Source organism: Polyodon spathula, chromosome 21, assembly GCF_017654505.1.
Source record: "Polyodon spathula isolate WHYD16114869_AA chromosome 21, ASM1765450v1, whole genome shotgun sequence".
Lineage (NCBI taxonomy): Eukaryota > Metazoa > Chordata > Actinopteri > Acipenseriformes > Polyodontidae > Polyodon > Polyodon spathula.
In genome coordinates, this window is record NC_054554.1 from 23,781,307 (window position 1) to 23,808,185 (window position 26,879).

Here is a 26,879-nt window from a genome sequence, read left to right on the forward strand (position 1 = left end):
AAAGTGCTTTGAGAATTTAAAAACCTTTACACGGTGTGACAGTGTGGTGCCATTTCCCCACTGATAGTAAATTCATTCTGTAATAAAATAAATCACTTCAATTGTTTATATATTAAAGTTTACCCCATAAGAAATAAAACACCTCTCAGTAAACAGCAACATTCACTTTCATCATTTACCACCTGGTGGCAGCAGTACTATGAGAACAACAGATAAGTTGCCATGCAAACACATCTATAGTTTCCACTGAGGTAAATCACTGTTAACGCTGTTCTTCTTATTTACTATAATAATATAACATCATTTGACTGCCCATCCCTATGAGAAAACAGAATTAAAAAACATGGTGTCAACACTATATACACAAATGATAATTATAAAAGTAGAAATTACTTGACGATAAGGCAAACACACATAAATGATGACAAAATGCTAAATACTTGAATTCATGTTCATGAAAAATGTATCTAATTTCAATATGAACGCAATGGTGGTTGTAAATTGTAGCCTATAACTATTGTAATCTAAAACAGTGCTTTTCCCTGGTTAGGTTGGTTTGAAGGCTGAGAATAGTAATAAACCACTCAGAATGTTTCTCAAAAGGTATGACTACGTTTCTGCTACCAGATTCAATATGAACAGTCCGATTTTCTTTTCCAAAAAATGGTACAAATTGCATCTTAGCATAAAGACCTTTACAAAATTGGCCTACTGTGTTTTTATCATGTAGATTTTTCCTTTACACTTAATCTCTGTACCATTTGTAAATAAACCAAACCGTTTTAAAATAGGTTTTGAAATAGCTGTGCAGAATGTAAAAAAAACCCAACCTTCGAAGCATTATAATTACAAAAGAACAGATCTTAAAAGGATGTGTAATTATAGGATTGCCTTTGAATCACAAGAGGATTCAAATTCTAGATACCATTCCCTTTGTGTGGAAAAACAATTAGTAGCGTTGGCTTAGAGGCTGTCACATTCACTTCCACACTTGGAGCGAGTTTATAGCTGTCAATTCAGACATGCCTTGAGGATAAATATTTAATGTTTCTGAACTATATTTCCTCCTCCAGTCCCACCAAATGTTTGATCTGTTTTGCCTGTGTTGCAGGGAACAGTACTGTATAGGAAACATGAACTAATGAGGAGCCCTTCTGATACTGTTAGTAGCATGTATGAGCACCTCTATGTCCCTCCATTGATCCCACAGGGACAGCAACTGTGATTAAGATATACAAATAACATTAAAAACCTCAAAGATTGGATCAGCCAATCAGGTTCTGAACAGAATTGTCATTACCTAATGCTAGACGACTGCTTTGGTTTCTCAAACCCAAACGGAACATTCAGTATACCTTTGTTGGGCCTCCAGAGCCTCTCCATCCCGTGCCTCATCAGTACGATCCGGGCCAGCTCTGTGAAGGACTCGGTGATGTTGAAGTTACACAGAGGGCTCACCTCGAAGAAGGTGATGCCGAGGCGCTCTGCGTAGACCTGGGCCTGCTCTGTAGTCACCTGTCTCTTGAAGGCCAGGTGAAGACGATTTCCCACCAGGATCTTAGGAACACCTGGTGCATGCTGGGCGGATAAGAAAAGGAAATGTTGTGCAAGTCCTCTATTCAGAAAATCAGTTTTAGCTTTTGTATTCCTCTGCTGGAAGACAGTGGAGCACCTTATGGTCTCAGGTAGGTTGTATTACGGAGTAATTTTCAGACAGTCAGCATATGGCCAATGGTTTACTATAGGCATCTGCTCATATAAATGTGTGGAATTTATCATGAAAGAGACATTCATTCATTGTAATACAGTAGGACATGATACTATTTTTAACATGGAATTCTATTTAAAATTCTTATGTATAATGCAGTACATTGGCAGCTAAACTGTGTTTTATTATTTATTAAAATATTTCCACACAGGACTAGCCCCATGCTGTTTGCATGGGGGTCTCAGCTGATCGTGATTTCTATATTGGGGGATATATTCTCACCAACCTTCTTGTCAGTAATAGGTAGTCTTTGCAGAACTATTCCTGACATTAAACTCTGATGATTAAAGTGGAGGTTGCAGTGATTCATCGCAGCAATTAATCTGTGTCATACACTAACTTACTACAGTGCTAAAATGGATCTGAAGAGTCTTTCTTTATACTGTTTCAGCACTGAAATTATTACACCTATCAAAGCAGGTATTTTTAGATTATCAGCTGTTAAAATAAGAACAGAGTAAAAATAAACACAGAAGATACATTCAATCCACTTGAGAGATTGAAGAATAACATCTAAAGCAACTTGTACAATGAGGATGTGGCCATTTCTGACAATTCAGGAATATATCTGGTCATTTCCTGCTTATTGTTTTCAATTTGAAAAAGGTTTACAAGGATGTTGAAGCTTCTTTATGTCGTTTGGAGATTCATAAAACAAAATACCAAGCAGTGGATTAATACATTGATCAAATCCCCCCTATGTAATGAGGCAGCACATTCCCACTATGTAATGTGTTTAATTACACAGTATGGGTAAGTCTGAGCAAGGGGAAAACTAAAAGAAAATGTACACATACAAGTCACATCTTGTTTTCACCTTGTTCACATTCTCATTAAATTCTTCTGATGTGGTGCAAGAAGAAAATTGTTTCAGGGTGTGACCGCCGCTCATTTCACATTTTAGATTCCCACGGAGCATATATGGCTTTTATATTCCTCTACATAACACACAACCAAAATGACAACGGTTGAATTAACCTGAATAAGTGGCACTAATTATTTACTTTGATTACTCTAAAGCCCTGCGTGCTGTACATAGAAGCCCAAACAAAGAATGTGTGAAATTACAAGTGGTTTGAAAAAGGAAAATAAACCAAAAAAACGATTTGACCATGTAATATAACGTATGAGAAGTTAGTCTCCAATATCTAATCCAAATTACATTGCACACCACAGGCAACAGTTTGCTTCAGGCTAATTTGTTCCAGTCCGAACAAGATTTTTCACTGATCTTCAAACAAATCCCAAACAAACTTAAAAGGCAGCTGTATGTCTTAAAAGTCATTCTAAGCCCTTCAAGTGGACTTTCAAGGTAGTTTTTAGCATGAGGTATATATATACTAACAATATATCTTATTTCGTAAAGCATGTTGACCAATACTGTCCATTATATACAATGTTCTAAGTCCCATATTTTTCCAGCACAAAACCTTTGAAATTGCATGTGTTGGCTAACGTGAAGCACAGGAATAGTGGAATCAAAACAAAGGTCTCCTAAACCACAAAATCTAATGCCACAATACTGATGTTCAGATGTAATTCAAACAAACCTGGAAGCTCAAATTTAACACTATATATATTTTATTTTATTTAACACAATATTTAGTTAACCTCAACTTACATCCGGCATGTAACTTTTATGAATCCTGAAAAAAAAAAAAGCACAAGGTTCGAGTAGATTCACCCATGGCTTCTTGTGTTTTTTTTATTCTTTCTCCCTTGTGTTTTATCTTCAGTGCGGTATTTTGACCGAATGCTCTATGGCATTACCCGCCACTCTCATACGCTCTGCATCTCCCCATAATTACTCACATTACTAGAAGATCAGCAATGCACTTTTAAAAAAAAAAATTATTTACCATTGCTTACATCAGACAGTTTTTGTAATGGGCCGAATTCTCTTTTCACTTAGTGCCAATCTTTCTACTCCTAATAACCTGATGTTGAACTGTAACCTACCTCATCAATCTCCTTGATCCACCTGTCAATACCATCAAATGACCAGCGATTGGTGATGTCATAAACCAGGATCACGCCCTGTAAAGAAATAGAAACAGGATATAACGATCGGCCACTTTTATTTGATCATCACAAACCATTTTGGCCAAGCCACCTAACAATTGTATTAAGGAAGCAAAAAAGCTGCAATCAAAATTCATAATGCAAAGTAATTTTCCATAAACTCCTGCAGCTAAAAAAACACCTGTCCATGGAAACAGGCAACCTATTTTTGTACACAGACAGGTTTAAATACATTTCCTGAAAATCTCAAATAATTCGTTTTTTTTCCCGGCTTTCACAAGTCGTTATAGTTCTGCCTCTTTTCAGCAGACTGGAAAAAGCCCAAACAATTTATTAAATAGGTATGAATGATTTATACTTTTCTCTGCAAGTAGAGATAAGCCAGCAATGTTTATTTTTTTGCTAAATAAAACAGCTGTGTTGTACTGTGGGCAGCCCAGTAATTATACAGTATAACATTCAGCTAATGGGAATCAATTACTTTTGTGAGATTTTCATCTTTATAAAACTGCTAGAAGTAATTTCTGTGTGTTGATCATTGTGTTGACAATAGTGACATTTTCTACCAAGGTTTAGATCTGGCTTGGAGATTAATGAAAAAAATGGCAAAATGGGTGCATGTTTATCTTAAAAAAAAAAAAAAAAAAGAAAAAAAAAAAGGGTCACATTTCTCAACTTTTTATGTTACAGTATTTTACATACAGCTTAGTGTCCTCTGATGTCTACATTAGTGGGTTTATTGTCTGAACTCTTTGTAATAATATGAAAACAGAAAAGAATACTGAAAATAGATCATAAAGTTGTGTATCAAGGACTACAGAAAGAAAATGGAACAGTACTAATCCTGTCAACTCCTTCTTGGGTCACCAACAGGATTAACAGCACCAATTCTATTGTTTAACCTGCTAATTTACACTTTCCTGTTTCTATTAAACAAGCAAAAGCACTAACACACTGAACAGGCTGGCTGTAGGGTGACGTCAGGCCAGAAAGGAACCCACAGACAGGCAGTACTGGGGAAACTGAGATGTTGCGGCGCTCAAAGAAAATAAAAGGCTGAACAAAACAGCACACGGCACTTGACGCCAAAATACACAGACAAACAAAATGAAAAGACACTAACACACAGGGACAAACACTAAACAAACAAGTTCCGTGCTGGGCCTCCAGCACGACGCAGCAATTTCTGTAAGTATTGTTTTCTTTATCTTTTTCCTTTACTCTCCTCACTCTCTCCCCTTCTTTCACCCTGAACACACAACCCCGTGTACCAATACCTATACACCAACATTAACACACCACACGCAACATATAACAAACAGGGGCGGGGCACACACACCCACTGACATTTTCCATGACTGACAACATTGGAGTGCTGGAGCCTTCGGGTGACATTTATCACGAAAAGCATTAAGACACCAGATTTTAAAATAAAGTCCTTCCTAACCCTCAATTTCAAGCATAGTTGTTAAAGACAGACTGGGATTACTGATTTTACTGTTTGGTAGTAGACAATTCTTCATTTTTGTAGTAAAAAGTAAGAAAAAGGATGTTACCTCAAACCCTGATGAAGTAAATACATAATGTATTCTTCTTCAATTCCTGGGTGAATTGGCAAATATGCTGTGCTTTTCAGTATGAGGGTGTGACGGGGGGCCCTGCCCTTGTGTCTATTTATGTACTATTATTATTATTATTATTTTATTATATTATTATTATTATTATTATTATTATTATTATTATTATTATTAATAATAATATATAATAATAATAATAATAATAATAATAATAATAATAATATTTATATTATTGTGTGTGTGTGCGGACAGACAAAAGCTGTCCATCACTATTGTTTATTGTTTGATACTGGCGAAAAGCTGGCCCTGCAAAGTGTAGCTGGTGTGGATGGGGTTGAATGCCCAGTCCATGTAAAGCTCATGGGAATGTGGCTGGACCCTTAATTAGGTCATTGTTTAATATGTAATTAAGGCTACAGCCACAGCATAAAACACCCACTCGGGGCTCAGACAGGAGGAGAGTTGTGAGGAGAGAAATAAAGATAAGAGTGAATGCTACCAGCTATCCAACAAGGTGTTCATTTGATAAAAAAAAATTTGAATTATTTGTGTTATTTTGTTTTGGCCAATGTGCTCATTTATTTTGTGTTTTGTTTAAATCTTTGGCTTTATTATTTAATAAAGATATGGCTGCAGCTATTTTAGCCCCATACAAACTGTTTTGCACTTCTTCCTGGTTCGTGACGTCATCCCCCACGCCACTCAAGCCCACCTGATCACAGAGGGCAACAAGGAATATGGAAATATAAAGAAAAATCCAGCTGCTTTAAAAAAAATGCTATGCAAGGTTATTTTTCAGTGGAACAGACATCTGTGATGAATGAACTAAGCAGAAGTTTCTCACTAGAAATAAACAGAAAAACTGCTGTCCAGGCAGAAACCTTGGTGGCACAGACATCACTCTGTACAATACATTTCCCTGTTATGCTATTTATTTCAAAATGCGACAGAACGCAAAACAAACTGAGCATACATTCCTGTGGCTTACTGGTATAAGACGACGACTGGGAAGAAACTTGGATTTTTAAATCAGTACAGTTAGCATATGGTTCTACAGCGATTTGAAATGAGGAAAGACAGCTACAACCACTTGTAATAGTAAAGTAAAGCTACAACAGGAATGGAATTTCAAACATGTGGATGAAAGAAAGAGTGCATTCCTCTCTGTAATAACCCTCCGCGTGTGAGTGATAATAACTGCTTTATAACAGTGTTGAGGAGGCGGCTTCCTTTGCTAAATCACTGGACAGCACAGAGCCCATCCATTTGCAGTGGATCTTCGGCTCTCCTGTAGTAGCTGCCGTTGAATGTTCCTCTGGAGAAACCTGACTGATGATACCATGCCCCTCTGAAGCGTCTACTCTCTATCTCACCACTCCCCATAACAATGCTATTAATCACTACCACCACTCACAGTGACATGTAAATGAAGATCTATGGAGCTGTATGAAGTGGTGCATTATTCCAGGTGGTCCCTAAAAATATCTTCCCACACACCAAACCATCTTTCTGTTACACTGCAACAAACAAGCCTTGTGTTTCAAATCAAATCCCAATTACAAATGATCCAACTACATGAAACATTTGTCATGCTAGAATTTAATAAAGACTGTTAAAATACTGCCATTTGCAGAGCGGTGAGGTTCTAAAAATCTAAATGATCTAAGTGCAAGTGTATTTACAATACCTAAATTACCATGTCATGTCCATTTTTATGTTGTTTTGAGAATAAAGCCATTTAAGCCCGGTGCTGTAATAGTTTATGAAGACTGTAATAGCAATAGTTTATTTAGTTGCACTTCATATGATCAGGAGCCAAGCTTGCTGGTTCGAATCCTGTTGTGCCAAGTTGTCAATTTTGGCTGGGGGACCCAAAGGGAACGTAAGCTTTAATTGTATTATTGGCTAAAGTAGCCACTGTATGTCAGGCTGCGTAGTCCAGGAGGTCCCCTGTTCAAACCCCAGCTCAGCCACTGACTCGCTGTGTGACCCTGAGCAAGTCACTTATGCCCCTTTTCCACCTGCACACCTGAGCCGAGCCAGTGCCGAGAAGAGCCAGCCTGGTATGGCTCGGGTACCTGGAGTTGCTTTTACACTAGAGAAAGGCAAGCCGAGCTGAGAGACGTCACGCATAATGAACATGCCGAGTCGATTAACTTAAATGTCACAGACTGCAAAAATAGAACTAAGCATTAATTTAATAAAATAATTTTTTATCATGGATTTTTTTTAATTTTTTTTTTTTAATGTGGAAAAGTACTGAGAATGTGCGTGCGTGTGTGCGCATGCCTAAACAAAGAAAGCAAAGGCGGGGGACCATATTACAGGTATACATAATTTAATTACATCCTTTTAAAATGAAATGACTTGTGATTTAACGTTTCTATTTTTTTTTTCTTTTTGGATGCATCGATCAATAGTGCCAGCCCTAATATCTATAGTGCTCCCTTGCTATAAGGCTCTCGGTTATGACGTGCCTTGGATACAGCATGTCCCCCAATTCTCTACTAGTGATTCGTGCAATATTTCTACAGTAAATACAGTACCGGTGTTGTTCAAACTGTAAACAACTTCTCAGTCTAACTTCCGTTTCTGTCTCTCCCTTTTGATCCAGTATCTGAACTGAAGAAAAGCTGCACTGGCACTTTATAACCCAGACATCTTATTCAGCATTTGTTTTATTACTAAATAATTATTAGGCCTATTACATGGTTATCTTTACTAATGTATTTACTTTTTTGCAGTGAGAGGAGCTGCAGCTTTCTCCGGGAGACTAGACGCTTCAGCCCCACTCTGGCAGCAGCCGAACATGGGGTGAGCCCATTCCCTTTACGGTACTGTGTGCATGGTTAATTCACAGGAAAGTTACATTTTTGCTTCATTATATGTGCATTATAGAGAGGGAGTTATTTTATTTTGTATTTTAGTCAGATGTGTGTTATGTGTCCCACAGTGTAAAGGTAAGGAGTTAGGAAAACATTTAGCAGTTGTGGTAAAACTTTCTCTTGGCATGACGCTTCAGTGTGATGATGAAATGCAATAACTCCACCCACAGCCTGCTTCAGCCCCAAGCCAGATTCAGATATGTTATGAGGCTGGAGTTTCACGACTTGGCTCTAGCTCAGCGCGGGTATTTGCTAGTGTAAATACACCTGTACTGTGAGGGCGTGGAGCTAACACGGTACGGGTGTGCTAAAGTTTGGGTGAGGCGTTGTTGTAAGTGACTCTGCAGCTGATGCATAGTTCACACACCCTAGTCTCGTATCTTGTAAAGTGCTTTGTGATGGTGGTCCACTGTGAAAGACACTATATAAAAATAAAAGATTACTATTATTCTTTACACAAAGCAGGCTTGGGGTGAAAGGTGCAATTCAATACATCAGATCTAAACAGTAATACATGAAGATATTGGGCATTGCAGCTTCCGTGAGACATTTTGCCACTAAAGCCCAGAGCAGCTGCACAAATTAGGTAAACAGATAGACTAATCAACAGTATACAACAGTATATAAACAATGAGTGCGTAATCAAAGATAAACATTCTTTGGGAGCTTTAAATGCCACAGGTAGCTGTGCTAGGAAGCTGAATTAGTGCTGGTGCAGTGTGCTCTCCAGGGACATCACGCTCATGAATAACAGATGAGCTCATGGTATGCAAGTACAGATACAGCACCGAGATTCTGACATGCAGCATATGTGCTTTGTCTTTTCTTCCAGAACTTTAAGTCTTTTAAGCTCACTGAAGTCAACAACACAAGCACTGCCGAGTTAAACAGCAGTCAGGGAGCAGTAACAAACCTTACGAAAGCAAAATCAAACTACAGTTCACTGTCGCTAAAAAATGGCAACTCCAAGTGTTTTTCTGATGGTAAATTAAATTAGACGCAATACAAAACATGAGATCTGGCTGCTCTTCACGTTGTGACAAGGAGCGAGAGGATCGGAGGGTGCTAAGCAGAGGTACTTGCATGCCACTGCAGAGAGCAGCCAGCTTGAAGGCTGGGGCGGAATTGGAAGTCTGCTGTCTTGATGCAGGGCAGAATGCCCATCTTAGGGGACGAGACTACTGTGATCAGCTGTGTTGCTTTAGACACTGGACAGGTGTGTTGAGTCACACTGATCATGGGGTGGAGTCTCCCAGTATATAAAGGCTGTCATTCTGTGAGTGCGGGTCATTTGAGTTAGACGTAATGTGTAAGCTGAGCCTCTGTGTGTTTTGTTTATTTGTCCGTTTGTCTACGTATTGTGCTTTGTGTTAATAGGACCAGGAAGTGATTGACCCCAGGGAACTGCTGCACCACGGCCAGTTTACCCAAACCCTGGAGCTGTTTACCTTTGCCCTGAACACCCTGCACTTGAGCACAAGCACTTCTCAGCACACCGGGGAAGTGCACCCACAACTGAGAGGGACTCGTTCTGTTGAGGCTTTCTGTTTACCATTTCAATTCCTTTGGCCTGTGAGACCATTTTGAATTACACCCTGACTACCACTGCTGGTATCAGGGCTGTTTGTACTGAACCCGTGACTTTGTGACGTCACTTCTACCACTGCACTCACACTGTCACCAACGTGTTCTTGGGCCTTACAAATGGCAAAGGTTTCAGTGTTTTTCTTACATGGGCACACAGCCACACAACCGTTTTCTTTTTACAACCAACAGCTTAAATTCCCCCAGCCACCAAATTATTTTTTCCCCCCAAGGGAAGCTCTACAGTTTAGGTGGGGTTTTACTGCTGGCTGGCTTTGGTATTAGTATCTGTATGACTCCCAAAGAAGTAAAGCACACATACTTTCCAGCAATCCATTACATGCCAAATATCACAAAGTATATAACACGTAACCAGTACTTGAATTTGAATCACACATAAAAGGTATTACAGTATTATCCAAACATAGGGGTCTAATCAATAGATTAAATCATTATTTCATTTTTGGTTTTTAATATCGCCTTAGGTTTTTACAATTTGATTGGTTCTTATTGCAACTGTTCAGATACAGATTTATTTTCTTTATAAACCTGTGTTAAGGTGCTGAGGCCATGTTTTCAGGAACTGTTGCCTGTTCTAGTTGCCTGCCAGAGTCATTTGTGTACCGTAGTGTCTTTATATTAGTAAGCTCCAGCACCATCTAGTGCACAACAGTGTATTATCAGTAAAAACAAAAGGAGACCTGATTCAAAGTGGCAATTCACAAGATGGCGCCGTCTCTGTCAACAAACACATTTTATTAGATCTAGGTTATAGCTACAGCAGGCAGCTGAACAGCAGCTCCTGGACTCAAACTTATCCAAAAATAAACTAAACAAAACAAAAACACAGTGATTTGATCATTTCAACAGAACTGTAATTGTCATAAAATGTTGAATACATTAAAAAAGTAAGCATTTAATGTGAATCTACTTAGACTTTAAAATAGGGCCCTCCTTATAATTTGACAAACTCCAATGCACTGCCATTCTCAGCAAGTTAGACTGTGCTACGTACACCCCTATACCATTGAAGGGTTTATTATTTAGCTGGAATCTACATAATGGACAACTGCTGTACATAACTGCAGAACTGTGTTAGACAGGGCAGCACAGAACAGATGACAACAAATCAAGATTACAATTGTACTGTTTGCAATGAGGCATCATTCTGCTTTAACAAAAAACTTTTCATACACAACTATTTCTGCACCAACATGATTAAATATCTTCAAGTTTACTTGTTGTTGTGGAATTGTGCCTTGTGTTCAGAGCATAGGACTGGAGCTCGGAGTTACTCCTCTTAGACACTGATTTAGTATCTGACCCTGGAGATATCTGTGCTGTTCCCCAGCTGTACAAACGGCTGGAATAGGGGGCTGGGAAGCATTTACCTCTCAAGGCTTTACCCATGAGGCTGGGGTTCGAAACGGATGTGCTGCCCAACTATCGGTGACCCTTTAGCATAAAAAGGGTCAATAGTTCCTGTTCAGAATCGTTGTGTTCAGATGAATAATATGCATCATCAGCAGCTTATTAAAAAACAAGGTGCTTTTGTGCATATGACAAGGACAGTTTTGGACAGCATTTTGCTGAAGCCCCCCTTTCATTATCACAAGGTACACCAACAGTCAGTCACAATGGCAAACAGGAAGAACAACGGGATCAAAGAAGAAAGGAAAAACTTCAATGATAAAGCAGGGTTGAATGTAACATGAAAGCCAAGCAGTATGGAAAATGAAGCTGAAAGTAGCAGATGATGGGTTTAAAAATAGATAAAGCTCAAATGTAACTGTTCATCCTAAGCAAATGGCTTAGTTAAAGCTCCTGTTGAAAAGCATAACAGTTCTGCTCAGTAGTCTCCCCTTTCTCTCTAAGCGTTGGCACGCAATACAGTTATTGCCCCCAAAAAAGTTTCTTACCTGGGCACCTCTGGAGTAGGAGCGGAATATCGTGCAGAACCTCCCCTGGCCAGATGTGTCCCTAAAAGACAAAAGAAAGCATGGACATTCAGCTGTACAACCTGAGTCCAACCATTGTACGAACGTGCTTCCATGTGAGCTACAGTTACCAATCACTATTACTCTTCCAGTTTACTCCCTTCACGTCATAAAACCCCTGAAGCACAGCTGCCAAAAAGTAACACTGGAATAACAAGGGAAGGGATCAACTGTGAATCCCTTAACATCCGCTACCCTTTGTACTAGTTTCGGGTTCAACAGAGGTGCTATCACCTATCAGGTCAAAATTGCTATCACATTCTCCATCAAGAGATCTAAACAAAACAGCTGCAGTCATACTGTACAGCTGACAGCTCTTCATGCTGCCTGGTCTTTTCATATAAGCTGTACAGTTGATCTGGTCTCTTCTCTAGATCCTTAGATTGGCTAAGTAATGTCACTTGCTGTCATCTTTTGATAAGAGTTGGACGTACTTTATTAATTACTTTATGTTTTATTATTTAAAGAATTTATATTAAACATATTTAAAAAAAAAAAAAACACATCGAAAATGGATGCACTGTACACAAGACTTAAATTAAAATCATATACTATTAAAATGATTATTCGTTAATCTTCAAACAATTTCAGCCACTCTGTTCTTAAGAGACATTCAGGTTTCAATATATATCCTGCAAGTGCCGTTAATATTTTAGTATTAGTTTGTCTGAAAAATAAATCAGGAGTTGAATTTTTAATAACCCAGAAGGAAATAATTTAGTTAAATACTTTTTTTTGTAAATAATCATCAGGTGACTCGATCCTTGTACAATAACTTCTATCTGCACCTGTTTGTGGTTGTTTTCCATCTGTGCTTGTGCACTGGGACTTGCTGTACTGATCTTTGGCCCACAATACGTGAAACAAGAGACAACCTTTATTTCTGCCTGAAGTTAGTTGCATTTCATTTGAAGCAATATTTATTTATTATAGATTTTTGCAATGCCATGATCTCATGCAATACATTTTTTTTTCAGTACATTGTTATTTGTTCAGAGAAATATTCCCAGACAGCCAGCAATCCCCAATCAAAACAAAAAAGCTAACTCAAAGTTTTCTCACTCTGCCAACCTCATCTAGTCATACACAGCGGTTCCTTTGGGAAGTACGTTCACAGGCTTTGGTTTAAAAAACAATGTTTTGCTTGTTCTTCCCTAGATGCCTGGACCAGTACCCAGGAGCACAGAGATGAATGAGCTGTACTTTAATAGCTTGGCTTACACTGCTACAGTAGCAAGCTATATATCCCATTGTGTTATTTCTCCATCTGCTTCTTTATGTGCTGCACTGAAGTCTAAGTAGTTGGGGTGGTTGATTCGCTCCCATTAAAACCCACAGACCCATCAGTTTATGTTACAGGAGGTGAGCGTTTCAGTATTTCAGGACCAATGGCTTTTAAAACCTTATAGTGATAATGTTCATGAATGTAGATGAGCTGTATATTTTTGCGAACTCATAAAACCTGAGGAATGTAAATTCCTGGTTTAAATAGATATGCCAACTACAACTTCAAGAAAACCACTCAAGAACAGAATTTTACAGTGTCTTTAACAACAGACTTATCAGTACATAAAAATTAGTAGGTAACTGATCTTTGAAAAGAAATGGGAGTCTATTCAAATAATCTAAATGGTTGAGGATCTAAATCCTGCCGTTGTTTAAATGATTACAAAAATGTATCTGGTAGTATGTAAGAGTTGCTTTTATTTGGTTATTTTTATATTTAATATTTGTAATACTATTTAAGATTCTCCACTGTTAAGATCAATTGAATAGACTCCATTGTCTCCTGTAACAGGTGGTCCTGGGGTTTACCTGCGTTTCAATCCTCCTATCTAGCTTTGTACTTGCACAGTTATACAGTAAACCCATGTGTTTGGATCGGTTTTGAAAGTTTATGAAAAGCAGCAGTTTACATTTGACTTTTTTGTTCGTAGTCCATTGCATACACAACATATGCTGTTTATTTACATTATTAGACCCCATCGCATACCGGCCATATTGTATTGTTCCTAATCGCATTTCTAATGTTTACCTTTTATTTCATTTCCGAGAAGATCGTATCTGTTATTTAAAGAAGCTTTACACAATGCAAACTTAAGACAACAAAATTAGATTTATTAGGGTCTTAAAAACAGGGATCCTTATGCATTGATCCTGTCCGTCCGTCTGCCACACTATACAGTGCACATGATAACTGCCTGGATTTGGCAACGGTCTTCACCAAAATCGTACACAGGCACTGCAGACTGCATTTGGCTATAAACTGATAAACTATAAATTGATAAACTCTGTGCAAATATTATGTGATTATGAGGACCCTATTGGGGATACAAACTGAGCAAGCCTTTTGTTTATTCGTTCAGCCCAATCAGGGCTATAGAAGTGCCATTTGGAATACTTTAGGAGTAGTACATGGGATTCTGATCACCTAGAACCTAGATTGCAATTGCACTTTATTCACAGATCATTATTTTTCTATCAATCCGCACAGATAAAAAAGAAACCACCACCACCCTTTCTATTTCCTTGCCAGCTTGCTTGCAGGCCCACACATCAGGTCACGATGTAACAATCTGAATAGCCTTGCTAGACTCCTGCACTCTGAACATTCTGCTCACTCTCTGTTCCCTGGCAGGCTGCCCGGGTCAGGTCTGACAAAACTGAGCGTGCTGGAACACTGGAGTCTGCTGGTGGATAGGTTTATGCCACACAAATCAAGCTGATTTAATGCACTTGGATAAGCTCCAAAATACAGACATCAAAATGTGCCACAAAGGTTAGTTACAAGCTGCCATTTATACAGTTTCTACATTAAATACAGTGTGATATACCATTTGGAAACATGGTTAGGTACCATACGCTTTTGTGAGCAAAGGCAACCCCATGTATGAAATGGCATTCCTGACATGTATTCTGTAACAGAGGCTGCATCTCCTTTTTACATATCAAGACAGCAGCTCTGACCAAGTTTGATAAGACTGCTGACTGCAGCTGCTTGGCTGACAGGACTCAAATTTGACAGCATTGGTTGGGGAAAACCAATGTATTTTATGTATTAAACTATACCTAATGTTACGACACCCAGACTGCAATCAAAAAATGATCTGTTGAACAAAACTTCTGGATAGATACAATATTTGTATTGTTTATGCAAACTGAGCCAAAAAAATTTAAAAATCTTGCAAATGCTCTCTGGATCAAAAAGGAAATTTGTTCACAGATACATTTTTGAATATTGACTAACTACATTTACTTAAACCAAGTTAAATTAAAAAAACAAAAAACAAAAAACAAAATATAAAAAAACATCCTCAAAAGTAATAAAACATTATGTTTACAGCTGGAAAGGGTCTTACTGAAACAGCTGTATGTTCAAAGTCAGTAAGGAAAGATAAAATTATTGTATTGAAAAATAGATTCCATGCCATACTCTGTCTTGACCAAATTCAAATGGAATTATTCCCACAACTTGCAAACCCAACTTCTGAGCCATTGTGGATAGCGTGTAATTATAAATTAACTACAATTGCAGGCAGATGAAGTTACAATAAGTTTTTAAAATATACATATCCCCTCATTAATGCAACATACTGTGTCCGGTGGCACATTTCTAGTACTACAGTGTGTTAACGAATCTTTCATTCTGCCACATACACTACAGATCCAAGATTAAATATAAACTTCTCCTGATTAGGTTTGATCAGAGTCTATAACTGCAGTTGATTTTTTATTTTTTTAATTGATCAAAGTTCAAAGGAATGAGAAGTTATGGAATTGCCAGATTACATCCTTTCCTTCTGGCATTAAAAATGGCCTTGTTTCCAATTTCAGAAAGAACAAGATTAATCTCTGACCCCTAGTTGGACTTAGTTATCCAGCTCGCTCCTGGAAAGAGCTGAACTTACCACAGCTGCAGTTTTACCCTCCGTCCGTCCAGCAGAATGGTTGTGGTCTTGTAATCAATCCCTGTCAATGACAAAGAGTAAAGTGTTAGGCAGTGTCAGATATGTAGCATTATCAGAATCTGATACCACAAACTTACCATAATGAATCAGACACAAAGCGTATAAAGTCGCACTAAACACTCAGTTCCATGACAAATCAATGCAGTAATGTTTCAGTTAGGATTTCATACTGTAATGCAGAATATACTGCAAATTTATATTTATTTGATATGTATGTAAGAATTAAGATATTATCGTAGCAGACATATATTTTAAAAGGTTGCATGCGGTTTTGTTTCAATAAAACTGGATGCAATTAGAATTGAAATTACCAACACTGATCACAAAGTCTTCCTGCCTATTTTAAAAATCACTGATTGTCTTTTTAATAGGCTGTTTCACCAAAGTTAGCTGAAGTATCCTACATTACTGCTGAGCTGCTTTACTATCTAGTGATGGTGCTTCACAGATGTTGCCATGCTGGTATTCTTAGAGCTCATTCTCACCATGCTTTGGGAGGAAGCTGAGCAGTAAGGCTCTGATCAGGTGCTAGGAGATGGCAGGACTAGTGGTCTACAGCTAGATTAATTGCAGTGTTACATAGCACCTACTGTACAGTGCACTGACAAAACTGAACAGAAAGACAAGAAAATTAGTTCCTGTTTAGAACGTCAAAAAATCAAGAGACCTAATTTACATAAAAACACAGTGCTCGGTCTTGAAGACAAGAGAAAGCTGAACACGGAAATGAACATAGCAATTTAGCACAGCTTGTGAAACAGTAGGATTTCTTGTTCAAGGCAAAGAGTGGAACCCCTCTTTTCTATTAAGGAAAGAAATATGTGTTTTTTCATGCGCAGACACTGACTATTGTACGTGCAGCTGACATTCAAATTTTAAAATCGACTTGAAATGGCGTGGACACTGTATGCCGATTTTTTAATACAGTGCTTTAGATTAATGATACTGTCTGTGCTACAGGTCACATTGGGGATCTATCCAACTGCTCCAAACAGCAGCGGATCTAAATACCACTATGAGGTCATTCACATGTGTGTACCACGCTATTGAAAATCAAACAGTGAAAATCTAATAGTGTATGTACTCTGTCTATAAAAAAGAGGACACAGTAAGTAACAGATTTGTAGGAGAAAAGCACTTAAAACTGCTACAGTTTAGATCAACGGAATAGACCCCATGGTTCGATTTCAGTTAGGCCACTGCAATAAATATTACCTACAACATGAAGTGATTAGGTATCCAGAAGCAACAGCATTTAATCTATTGTGTATTTCTAAAAGCAGACAGGCAGAGAACCAAGAGATCATCAGCATTTAGAATAGGGGACTCAGTGTTAAAATTGCTCATGGAAATAATGTTATGCTAACAGAGATTAATATTACTCTTCAGTCTTCTATATAAAATGCATGGCAAGGTGTTTGCATACTCTTCCAGACTGAAGTCTTTCTTTGTTGTCACACTGCTTGACAATGTGCTGTTAGAAACCGGTTGTTGGTCATACTAAACATGTGCTACTCAAATTTCACATGGATCAGTTTCTCAGATCACAAATGCATGACCCCAGTGGATGCACACCTGTGTTTTGGAACCCTCTGGTCCACTTCACAATTTTTACTTTTTGGCTTCAGGTCAAAGTTAAGACTTGCAGCTGTGTGTCAGGCCTGCCCTGCCCTAATTCTGCAGGCGTCCTTCTGCCTGGTTTACAATGAAGTTCAGTCAGGCTCGAGATATAGTCAGCTTATTGCTTTTGCGGTGGAAAATGTGTTAAATTTGAGGTACTCAAGCAGAACTGGGGTTGAGCTCTGATTACACTGTCCATAGCGATTGCACTGAACTAAACTGACAGGTGGTGGGTTTGCTTTATTTAAGGATGTTCTAGTCTTTCAGCTTAAAATGAGATCACCAAACAAGCTGTCCTCTCCTGACTACAGGAAAGTAAGCATACACCCACAATCAAAACTTGAAAATGCAGCTGCAAAAATAGAGGAGTACAGGGTTTTTGCCTCTGTGGAGCTCCATAGTTTCAATATGTGAAAGCTTTTTGAGTGTACTGCTGTAACTGGTAAGACAACTTCCCTCCACTGCTTCATTTAGTTGAGTGATGTTTCAGCGCATGATATTAAAGGCTTCATTTCCTAGCACCTTAGACCATAGGTGGGCAAGCATGGTCCTGGAGAGCCATTTCAATTCAGGCTTACTAGGTATAAGTAATTAACCCATTTAGGATCCCTAAGGATGTTTAATTGCTCTAAATAAACCATTTAAAAACATGGCCTGCCTTGGAGTGTAGGCTAGTGGACTAACAGTACAGTGATGTTCCCAGAAAGAAGGTTCATTGGTGATGAAAGTAACCCTACTTTCAGTATTGGCAATCTCACACTGAGGTGAAATCATGTTATCCAAGCAAAGCGGCTGAAACGCATATCTTTTCCAAGGCATTGCCACTAGCCCTGCTGGGGTTGCGTTTACCAAGAAACAGAGTAACAGAGCCAGCACAAGCGAGAGTGGGATTGCAGGGAGGTTCTTTAATGAGATGACATCATTGTGGTGAAAGGCGCCTCGTTCCCTTGTGCACCCTGCACTTCTCAACACACACACACACACAGAGTAGATATCATTTTGAAACACACTTTTCTTCTGTGAAGTGTCAGAACTGTAAAAGCATGGAGGCAGAAATTCAATATTGTAGAAAGTTTCCAACTATGACTGCTGATTTACGGTATGACTGAATGCCCAAAGGCCCTTCCTTTTTATAATGTTTCCAAATGTAATTTTTTTTTTTGTTTGTTTTTTTTCTTTCTGGAACTGTGCTAAGTGTAGCATGCTGGGAAAAAAAAACGGTTTTGTCACACTTAACCTCACTGATATAACTACCATCTTAGTGATTAAGCACACGGGTGAAAACAGGGCTTTCATCTGACACCGTTTTGTTGGTGGGACTCCCACTATTGTGCACAGGTACATATTGGCTTAGCCCTGCTAGACCAGGCCTTCTGGCAGACTTTTTGTAATTTAATGTACTGTCACAATTCCCAATGGTAGACACACATGTAAAGACAGAGAGGCATCTATAATATGGACACCCTAACAAGGTTGTATCCCAATAAGGGCAAGCGGTTCTATAGATATACAAAGCTCTACAGTGGCACAACATTGCCATAGCACAGTGTGTAAGTTCATGTGATAAATGGAAAAGCCGGGTGCAGCCAATTGTAAAAGGTATTGCCTGACAACACAAGCAAGGAATCGACAGCTGGAACCGACGAACAGTGACAAGACTGATGAAGACAAGACAAAACTGAAACATCAGCACTGACAACAGGGAGGCAAGCTCTCCAGCGTAAAGGAAATACTGCTTTTTTTTTTAGGGTCTGGTGGAAATATCCACCAAAATGCTTTGTCTGCCTGGAAGGAAGACAGTCTAGTGTAACTTCAATCTACCACCAAATTAAAAGTAATTAATCAACTACAACACAGAAACTTTATTCTCCAAAACATTAGAAAAGTACATATTAATCTGTATTATGCTGACAATTAAACACACACAGGGATTACCATTCTGCTGAATAAAAGCTTCTCCAGTTTCCCTTCCTGGATGTTGCCATCTATCACACCATGGCAGCAAGCCTTTGCACCTTTCTTTGGTCTGCATTTCATGATTAAAACCTAGGTCTTTTTAAACTAATTTAATTGTTTGCATTGCATTCTAGTCTGGGCAGGATTAATACATATTTACATAATGTAACTGAATATGGCTCCTACCCCTATTAACCACTGAATTGGATCTCAGTTTGGGTATCTCCTTGGGCTCTGTAATGTACACAAAGATCAATGGAAACTAGACAAAACACATGCAGATTAGTGAGATTCTGACAAACATGCTGGCAAGACAACTCTTAAACACAATGATGTGGGATAAATCTCCAACAGTCACATACAGCCCTAAGTAAAAACTCAAAGGAGGTGTGTGTGTGTGCGTATGTTAGCAAAATTCCCAAGCTCATTAAATCAATTATAAAATACCAAGGAGTTATTTTAGACATTACCACAATAATCTGACGTCAGCCTTCCCTGGCACTCACATTATTGTGCTTGATATTACAGGTTTGGAGGGATGCAAGATTAATTCATTTTACTGTATGATCGTGAGTCTGTGTTTCTGTGCTCATTAAAACACAAAGGAACTGAGGTAAAGGAAAGTGGGCGTTTGCTTACTACATCATCAGAATTGGAGCACTGTGAATCCTGCTGAATTGGAAAGTGATGTGAATGTGAGCCAGGCTGACTGCTGCTTTACTACTCACACTCCTGTCTATCAGGAAGTGACCCGAAATGGCAGAACAGCCACCATCTGCCAGGATGTACTGCAGTTTCCTGGGTTACTGTACATTACAGTGAGTTTCACACGCGGAGGGTTTAAAAGGGTCATCCCCAGTAAAGCATGATGAAATAAGCTTACCATTTTCACACGAGGGACTTTGCAAATGATGGATCCTGCCTCACTCACTAAAGCGGTTTAATTTGCTTTCCCGTCTGTCTCTTTACAGCAAGCTGTCCCCAGGCTCCAATAGTCGAAGAACAGTATGTTGCTTCAGAAGGATGCAAAGGTGGTAAAATGCAATGCAGTGTGATTCCACCATCAGGCTCCAACACAGTCATCTTGACAAATAAAGCATAGCACCTTATTCGATTTATTTTCCTTGGGAGAAGCAAGGAGATATGGGCTAGATTGGGATCCTGTCAACATCAATAAGTAAACGGAAAGCAGAAACTGTACCAAACAAAGAAACAAGTGATTACATTTTTATTTGCTTATTTATTGTAGAAACTGTATAAAAAAAAAGCCTTTTTTAACATTTAACCCATATGTGGATAAGCTTCAGATTCACATGCAAAGCCCGTTTAATTAATGAGGTTCAGAAATGAGGTTCACGGCACATAAAACTGATGTTCAATTCCTAATCTTATTTTTTGGTTAAGGGATTTGCATGTTTGAATAAAGCAGTATATTTATTTAGTATACCACCTTTGTGATTACTGTATGCTATCACTACACACAGTTTAATCTAAGTCCCTGGAAACAGAACACAGTGTACATGCAAATGGGATACGCATAAGCCTAGTATAGTAGTTAATTGCTTAGAGGAGTTATTGATCCACTTACAAATATTACTACATGCAATAAAGAAAGTGAAACGAGGTGTGCTAAAAATCAGGTTTAAACATTTTAGGGCAGCAACATTAAGATATTTAGACTCCATAAAACAGACTCCATTGTGTAGAAGGGAAATGTAGTTAGTTTGACCAGCTGTTAAGGGACACAACATAACTAAAAGATACTAAGAATATGAACAGTACTTACAGTTGCTGCAACAAATATAATTATATATATATATATATATATATATATATTTCATATATATCTGGTATATATATGTGTGTGTGTGTGTGTGTGTGTGTGTGTGTGTGTGTGTGTGTGTGTGTGTGTGTGTGTGTGTGTGTATGTGTATATATATATATATATATATATATATATATATATATATATATATGTGTGTGTGTGTGTGTGTGTATATATATATATATTTATTCATTTATTTTTATTTTTTTTTTTTTTTCTGACAAGTTCACTATTTTCCCAAACATGCATCTATAACACAGATTGGGAATAAGACTCAGTTTAGACAATTTGAATTTCATATCAGTCGTAATTTGGTTTGTCCAAGATTCCTTAGCAACACTTTCAATCACAAAGTATGATTTGACAGAGCAGAAGTACTGGCGGTAACATGGGATCTATAACAATAATGCACTGAGTAGAAGATGCAGGCTGCTGCACAAGGCTGCCCATGGGGTAGGAAGGGGAAATCATCTGATGTTGATGTGCCACAACAAAGTGACCCATGAGGTCAAGCTTCAGGCGAGGCCAGGCACGTAACAGCCAAGCTGCACCCAATGCTAAGTAACTTGGCCACATCCGCTGGTGAAATGAACCGAATGGCAAGGCAGAAGGGACAGAGGACACCTGTTGAGACTGAGTCCTCCTTGGCTGCTATGTGGCATTTCAAATAGGGCAAATGTACAAGACTGGGCACAAAGGAATGTGAGGAACTGAGTTATTCCTACTTGTTCAATCCACATACAGTACTGCGTACTGTCTACAGTTGCTATTCTTAGCACATGCACCTCACATTAGATTCAGAAAAGCCAGTGGTTACCTGTAGCACCACAGAGAGGTGGCACTGCTAATTTAAGTTGGAAAGCACAGCTGTAATAATTATCAAACAGGTTATGCATATGAAAAGGAAGTGCATTGTGGATGGAGCTCTTAATCCTTTGTCGGTGGATTCTTTTCTAACAGCCTGCCCTTACGGGTCAGCAGCACTTCAGCAGATGCAATCATAATATTACCAGGGCCTTTCCACTTTCAAACTGATCTTTCTCCATACTGCAAGTGCCTTAAAATATTAGCTAGGAGTTGCTTATTACCAACCGCATGTGTACTTATTCCTGATCATAAATCATTTCAAGGACATTCTGCAGTAAAAGCAAAACCGCCTTGTCTAGTATGGCTGGCCTGTGAAACCTTATTCAGTCTCTGCTTACCTCACCCAGCAATGCTTACCAATCTCCCTTTTAGTTATGCATTTAATACGCCCCAGGGCGCCCTGTCACGCTTTCTTGACTTTTTTTAGTATTCCCTAACATGGAGAACTGACAACCTACAATGACTTTACAGGACGATATAACAAAAGGTTAATTCTAGTAAGCTTAAATTAACATCACAAAAAATGTTCAACTTTTAACATGATCTATGCCCCTGCAATCAATTGTACCCACACTTACTGGAATTTGGTTTATTTTGGCCACGTCCTAATGTACAGATCCTACTCCAAAAAAGAGGGTGTAGCACCACTGACAAATTGGGCTATTGTCCTGGCATGTGCCTACTGCTGCCTGGAGCTATATTGTCCTACTAGGATGTGTTTAGTAATACCATCTATAGAGCAGAGGTAGCCTGTCTTCATCGTGTCCATATGACTTTAAGGCTTAGAGACATTTCTAACAACTTTTATTTTTAGTGTGACTCCCAATGAAGGTTTAGAAATAATAATTTAATCTAGCTGAGGAGCAGCCAAGGTGCATTTTTATTTAATTCCACAGAGATTGTGCTTCCTTGTACAGTGTCTGTTTTTTACAGCAGGGTGGGATGAAGCACAATCTTCAGGCATTTGACTATGAATTGAACCTTAAAGTCTGTGGTGCAAGAAATGTGGAATTTGGTCCATTTGAAGTCATATTTAAAACATTTTTAACTATGAGAAATAAAGTATTTAGTGAACCTATGCATATGTCTCTTAGAAACTGCAGCCTACCGATTCCCAGCATCTCAATGGATTCAAAATGTACACTTCAGATACACAAGAACAACTCTGTTCGGAGAGAAACCAAAACATTTAATCAAAGCCAAATTTGATTAAAACAAAACAAAGTCTGGCATCAGCCACCACTCTAAACACCCTCAACCGTGACTTTCTATGAATGTGAAGTTATAATTTGCAGACAATATGTGGCTGTATTTCAGTAGCTTCTCCATGACTCAGTTGTACATGTGCAGTGCTAGAGCACATTGAGTTCCTGTGCTGATGGAATTCATGGGCTCTTATACCTGCATATTCTGTTCTGTTCTTTAAATGCATCAGATTTACAGGCTGATTTCTTTTGTATAGCTTGTTTTTACCTTCTTTAAAACCAAGAGCTAGTATCAGTGACTTCCCAGGTGGAGGTAACCGTGCAGTCATCCTGCTGGTCTCCCACTTCTTCACTTTGTCCTCCTTATATATTATTTACAGCTGCAAAGTACAAAGGCTTGTTTCTGTTTTCTAGCACATGAGGCTATTTGTCAAGATCAATGGGGTATTACTGAAATTCAGCTTTAGGTACAATTAAGCAACAATACATTTAAATATAAGCATGACTTGATTTATTTTCCCAGTTTTGATAAACAATGTTTCATCTTATAGCACAGATTTATAAGATGATGCACTAAATGCTCAGTGTGCAAAAGGTTGGGTGTCAACGGCTATACTACTGAATATGTACAATATGCCTGTGTACAGTTTATGAATGGAAATATAGTCACAACATGGGAATTTTATGTTTTAAATTCAGTTTCCTCCACTCTGACTTATTCCGGTGCTTAGAATTGTTGAAATTTCAAATAACCCAAGTAAGGGAGCAAAGCTACATTAAAACACCAACAACCAATACTGACTGTATTCTTAATGAAGAAATCTCACCCTCATTACCAGTTGCCATTGCTGTAGTATTAGGGGGTTGGAACGATAGTACTTGTCTTTGTAGGTGGCGTCATAAAGTGCAGACACTAGGTAAAGCAAACTAAAAGTTCTAGTAGGAACATGCCCTGACTGGCATAGAATAGACAAGGCAAACAAAGCACCAGCTACTTGCTGGGATTAACACAGTTATCTTCAAATCAGCAGCAAATATATCCACATGTTTGGTGCACCCCAATCTAAAATTCAATCAACACTGTGCATATCAGTAATACCATAACCTGCACAAAATTACTTCCCTAGATTCTGAACTGTAAAAATAAACCTGCCCCTGACCTGCAACATATTTCAAATGATCTCAGAAATATAAATTGTGTTGTGTTTGACTATGAGCTGCCAAACCACGTTCTGAGTTTGCTGTGTTTAATCCACACCGATAAATATACTCATCCAATGTCTGATTGCTGCAGTGTTATATAAGAGACTCTGTTGGCTCTCATGGTATACTTCACAACAAGCCCTTGTGCTAGCTGGCTGGAGCACAGAGCACTTTTACATGCCAACAAAATGAGCTGCTTCTTAAGCATGCATTGAGTCCACCTACCAAGAAGTGTGGTTTAACTGAGGCTGCAAACTTGGTATCCAGTCATATTACAGTGTGGATCTGAGACATCGCTTAACTTATAATGCACGGAATAATTCTCTGAAAGCTTTATCTCAGAATCCCTTGAAACCTGGTATGTCAGGAATGCCATTTTGTTTAATCACAGATCACATGCATATGCCCTTGGGTCCATTAACTAGAGGCGGTTGTTTCTTTTTTTCAAAATGTTTATCTAATATCGTGCCCGTACCTGGCCCATGCTAAAGTTTTGACGCATTTGATGCATAACTTGGTTGCAAGCAACACGGTTTCTAACACCACAAAATACATTCCTTTGTTAAAATAGCTATGTCGATAACATTAATTTATCTGTTACCGGTTATAAGATATATTAGCACACCCACTGTTGTACTGTAGTGTACCTCTGCTGCTTACTTCTCACAGAACGCAAGAACCCACAGAGAATCAGAGGAGTTTTGCACATGACAAGGGATATTCAGAGTTTGCATAACTAGAAACTAGACAATGTGTTCTAATACTGGTGGAAAATGTCAGAGGTTGAGGGCAATTTGGTTGAAAAACAAATACATAACACTACATTTTATAATTTCATTGCATTGCAATACTCATGGAATTACAGTATGATTTGTAAAACCCACTGCCTCTAGCCCCAAGATTGTGATATATGTGAGCTTTCCTCTGCTTAATATTTCAAATAAGTACCATAATCTCCAGCTACTGCTATAGCTTCTGATGGATGTATGCAGTGGTAGGGGCTGACGCATTACAGATTTATTAGGCCTAATTATCAAAAAATAAAATATCCCCAAAAAATCAGACATTAGACAGGAAATGCTCTTCTGCTTATGTGCTGCAGATGCTGTTTGAATTGATGTAAACAAACAGCTGCTTTCAGTGGAAGTGAAACAACAAAAAAAGAGCCTGCATGACCTGATCTATACCTGGGGAACATACATCATGAACATACAAAAAGAGACAAGGAATTTCTACTTGATGGATACAGATGATTTTCTAGATAGACCAAATGTTAAGTTACCTATTCCACCTTACAAAAATATTAAAACCCATCTTTCATGAGAGCCTGCCAATAAAATGTCCATGAGGTTCCCAAGATAGTCAGGCTCAACTGATTAGGTGACACAGTAGTAGTGGTACAGTAAGTCACTGTAAACTATCTTCACAATATCTGGGAAAATTTCAAGCAACCACTTAAAATGTAATCGAATTTGTGCAAGCGTGACCAGACCCTACCATGAAACCAAAGGCTTATCATAATTAGATTAGTGACACAGAAGGAACTGCGTATCCATAACCATCCTCTCCCCCTGGTGCAATATGAGTTAAGTGTTCATAAAGTCTTAATCCTATCAAGACTTCAAGACAGGCACTCCTTCAGTCTGGTTGATCTCACAAAGGGCAGTCAGGATTGGTTTTATTCACAAGCACAACAAAACATAACAGTTTCGCTTTACAGGCGAATGAGTGAGATAGTCAGCACCAAATCCCCCTAAGATGTAACTGTTTGTAAAGAACAGAAGACCCTGTCACAGTGTGGACAGACCGATCTCTGTTACCTTGGAAATCAAAAGGTCAGTTTTTCTCCCTTGATACCCTACAGCAAGGATTCTTTCACATTTTAATTACCTTGTGCATAAGACAGGCAGCAGCAGCAGTTTGAGCTTTGATTGGAGACTCAATTTAGGATTCCTCGATCCTAAACCCAGGCTGCCCCAGGCATGTTTTCAACCAGTGATCTTTCAATGCAGCTGGTCAAGTCTACCACCTCCCTACTATCACTGGCAACACCTATATATAGACAACCCAATTCTAATGAAAGCTACAAAAACAAAACAGTCAGAATTGTAATATGGAAAGCATCTATTTAATTTCAACTCAAGATATACTGAAAAAGCCTTTATTTCATGAAGGATTTAAATCAGTAATACAGGATGATACCGGATGGTCTAACTAGATAAGATGGTTTACTATGCTATACTAAAGAGATTTTTAAACAAATTGGGAGCGTTACTAGGCTCTTTTTAAACATCAAGACTCCAGGATTCTGCTTAACCTTTGCTGTCAGTTTCATGTTATCCACAATGGCAATTGTTAAATTGACTAAAATTGTATGAACTTGATTGGTAGGGGAGAATTAG

At 38.5% G+C, this 26,879-nt stretch overlaps 1 protein-coding gene across 1 annotated transcript in view; it reads right to left on the reverse strand.

The window, feature by feature from the left end:
- The window catches only part of LOC121296461 (ras-related protein Rab-40B), a 46,296-nt gene that overhangs the window by 1,597 nt on the left and 17,820 nt on the right, over positions 1-26,879 (reverse strand). Inside the window, exons 2-5 of the mRNA XM_041222066.1 lie at positions 15,742-15,802; positions 11,756-11,816; positions 3,728-3,805; positions 1,356-1,578 (exon numbers count right to left, since the gene is read on the reverse strand). Of these exons, the coding sequence (XP_041078000.1) occupies positions 1,356-1,578; positions 3,728-3,805; positions 11,756-11,816; positions 15,742-15,802 (423 nt within the window). The remainder of the gene's footprint in view (positions 1-1,355; positions 1,579-3,727; positions 3,806-11,755; positions 11,817-15,741; positions 15,803-26,879) is intronic.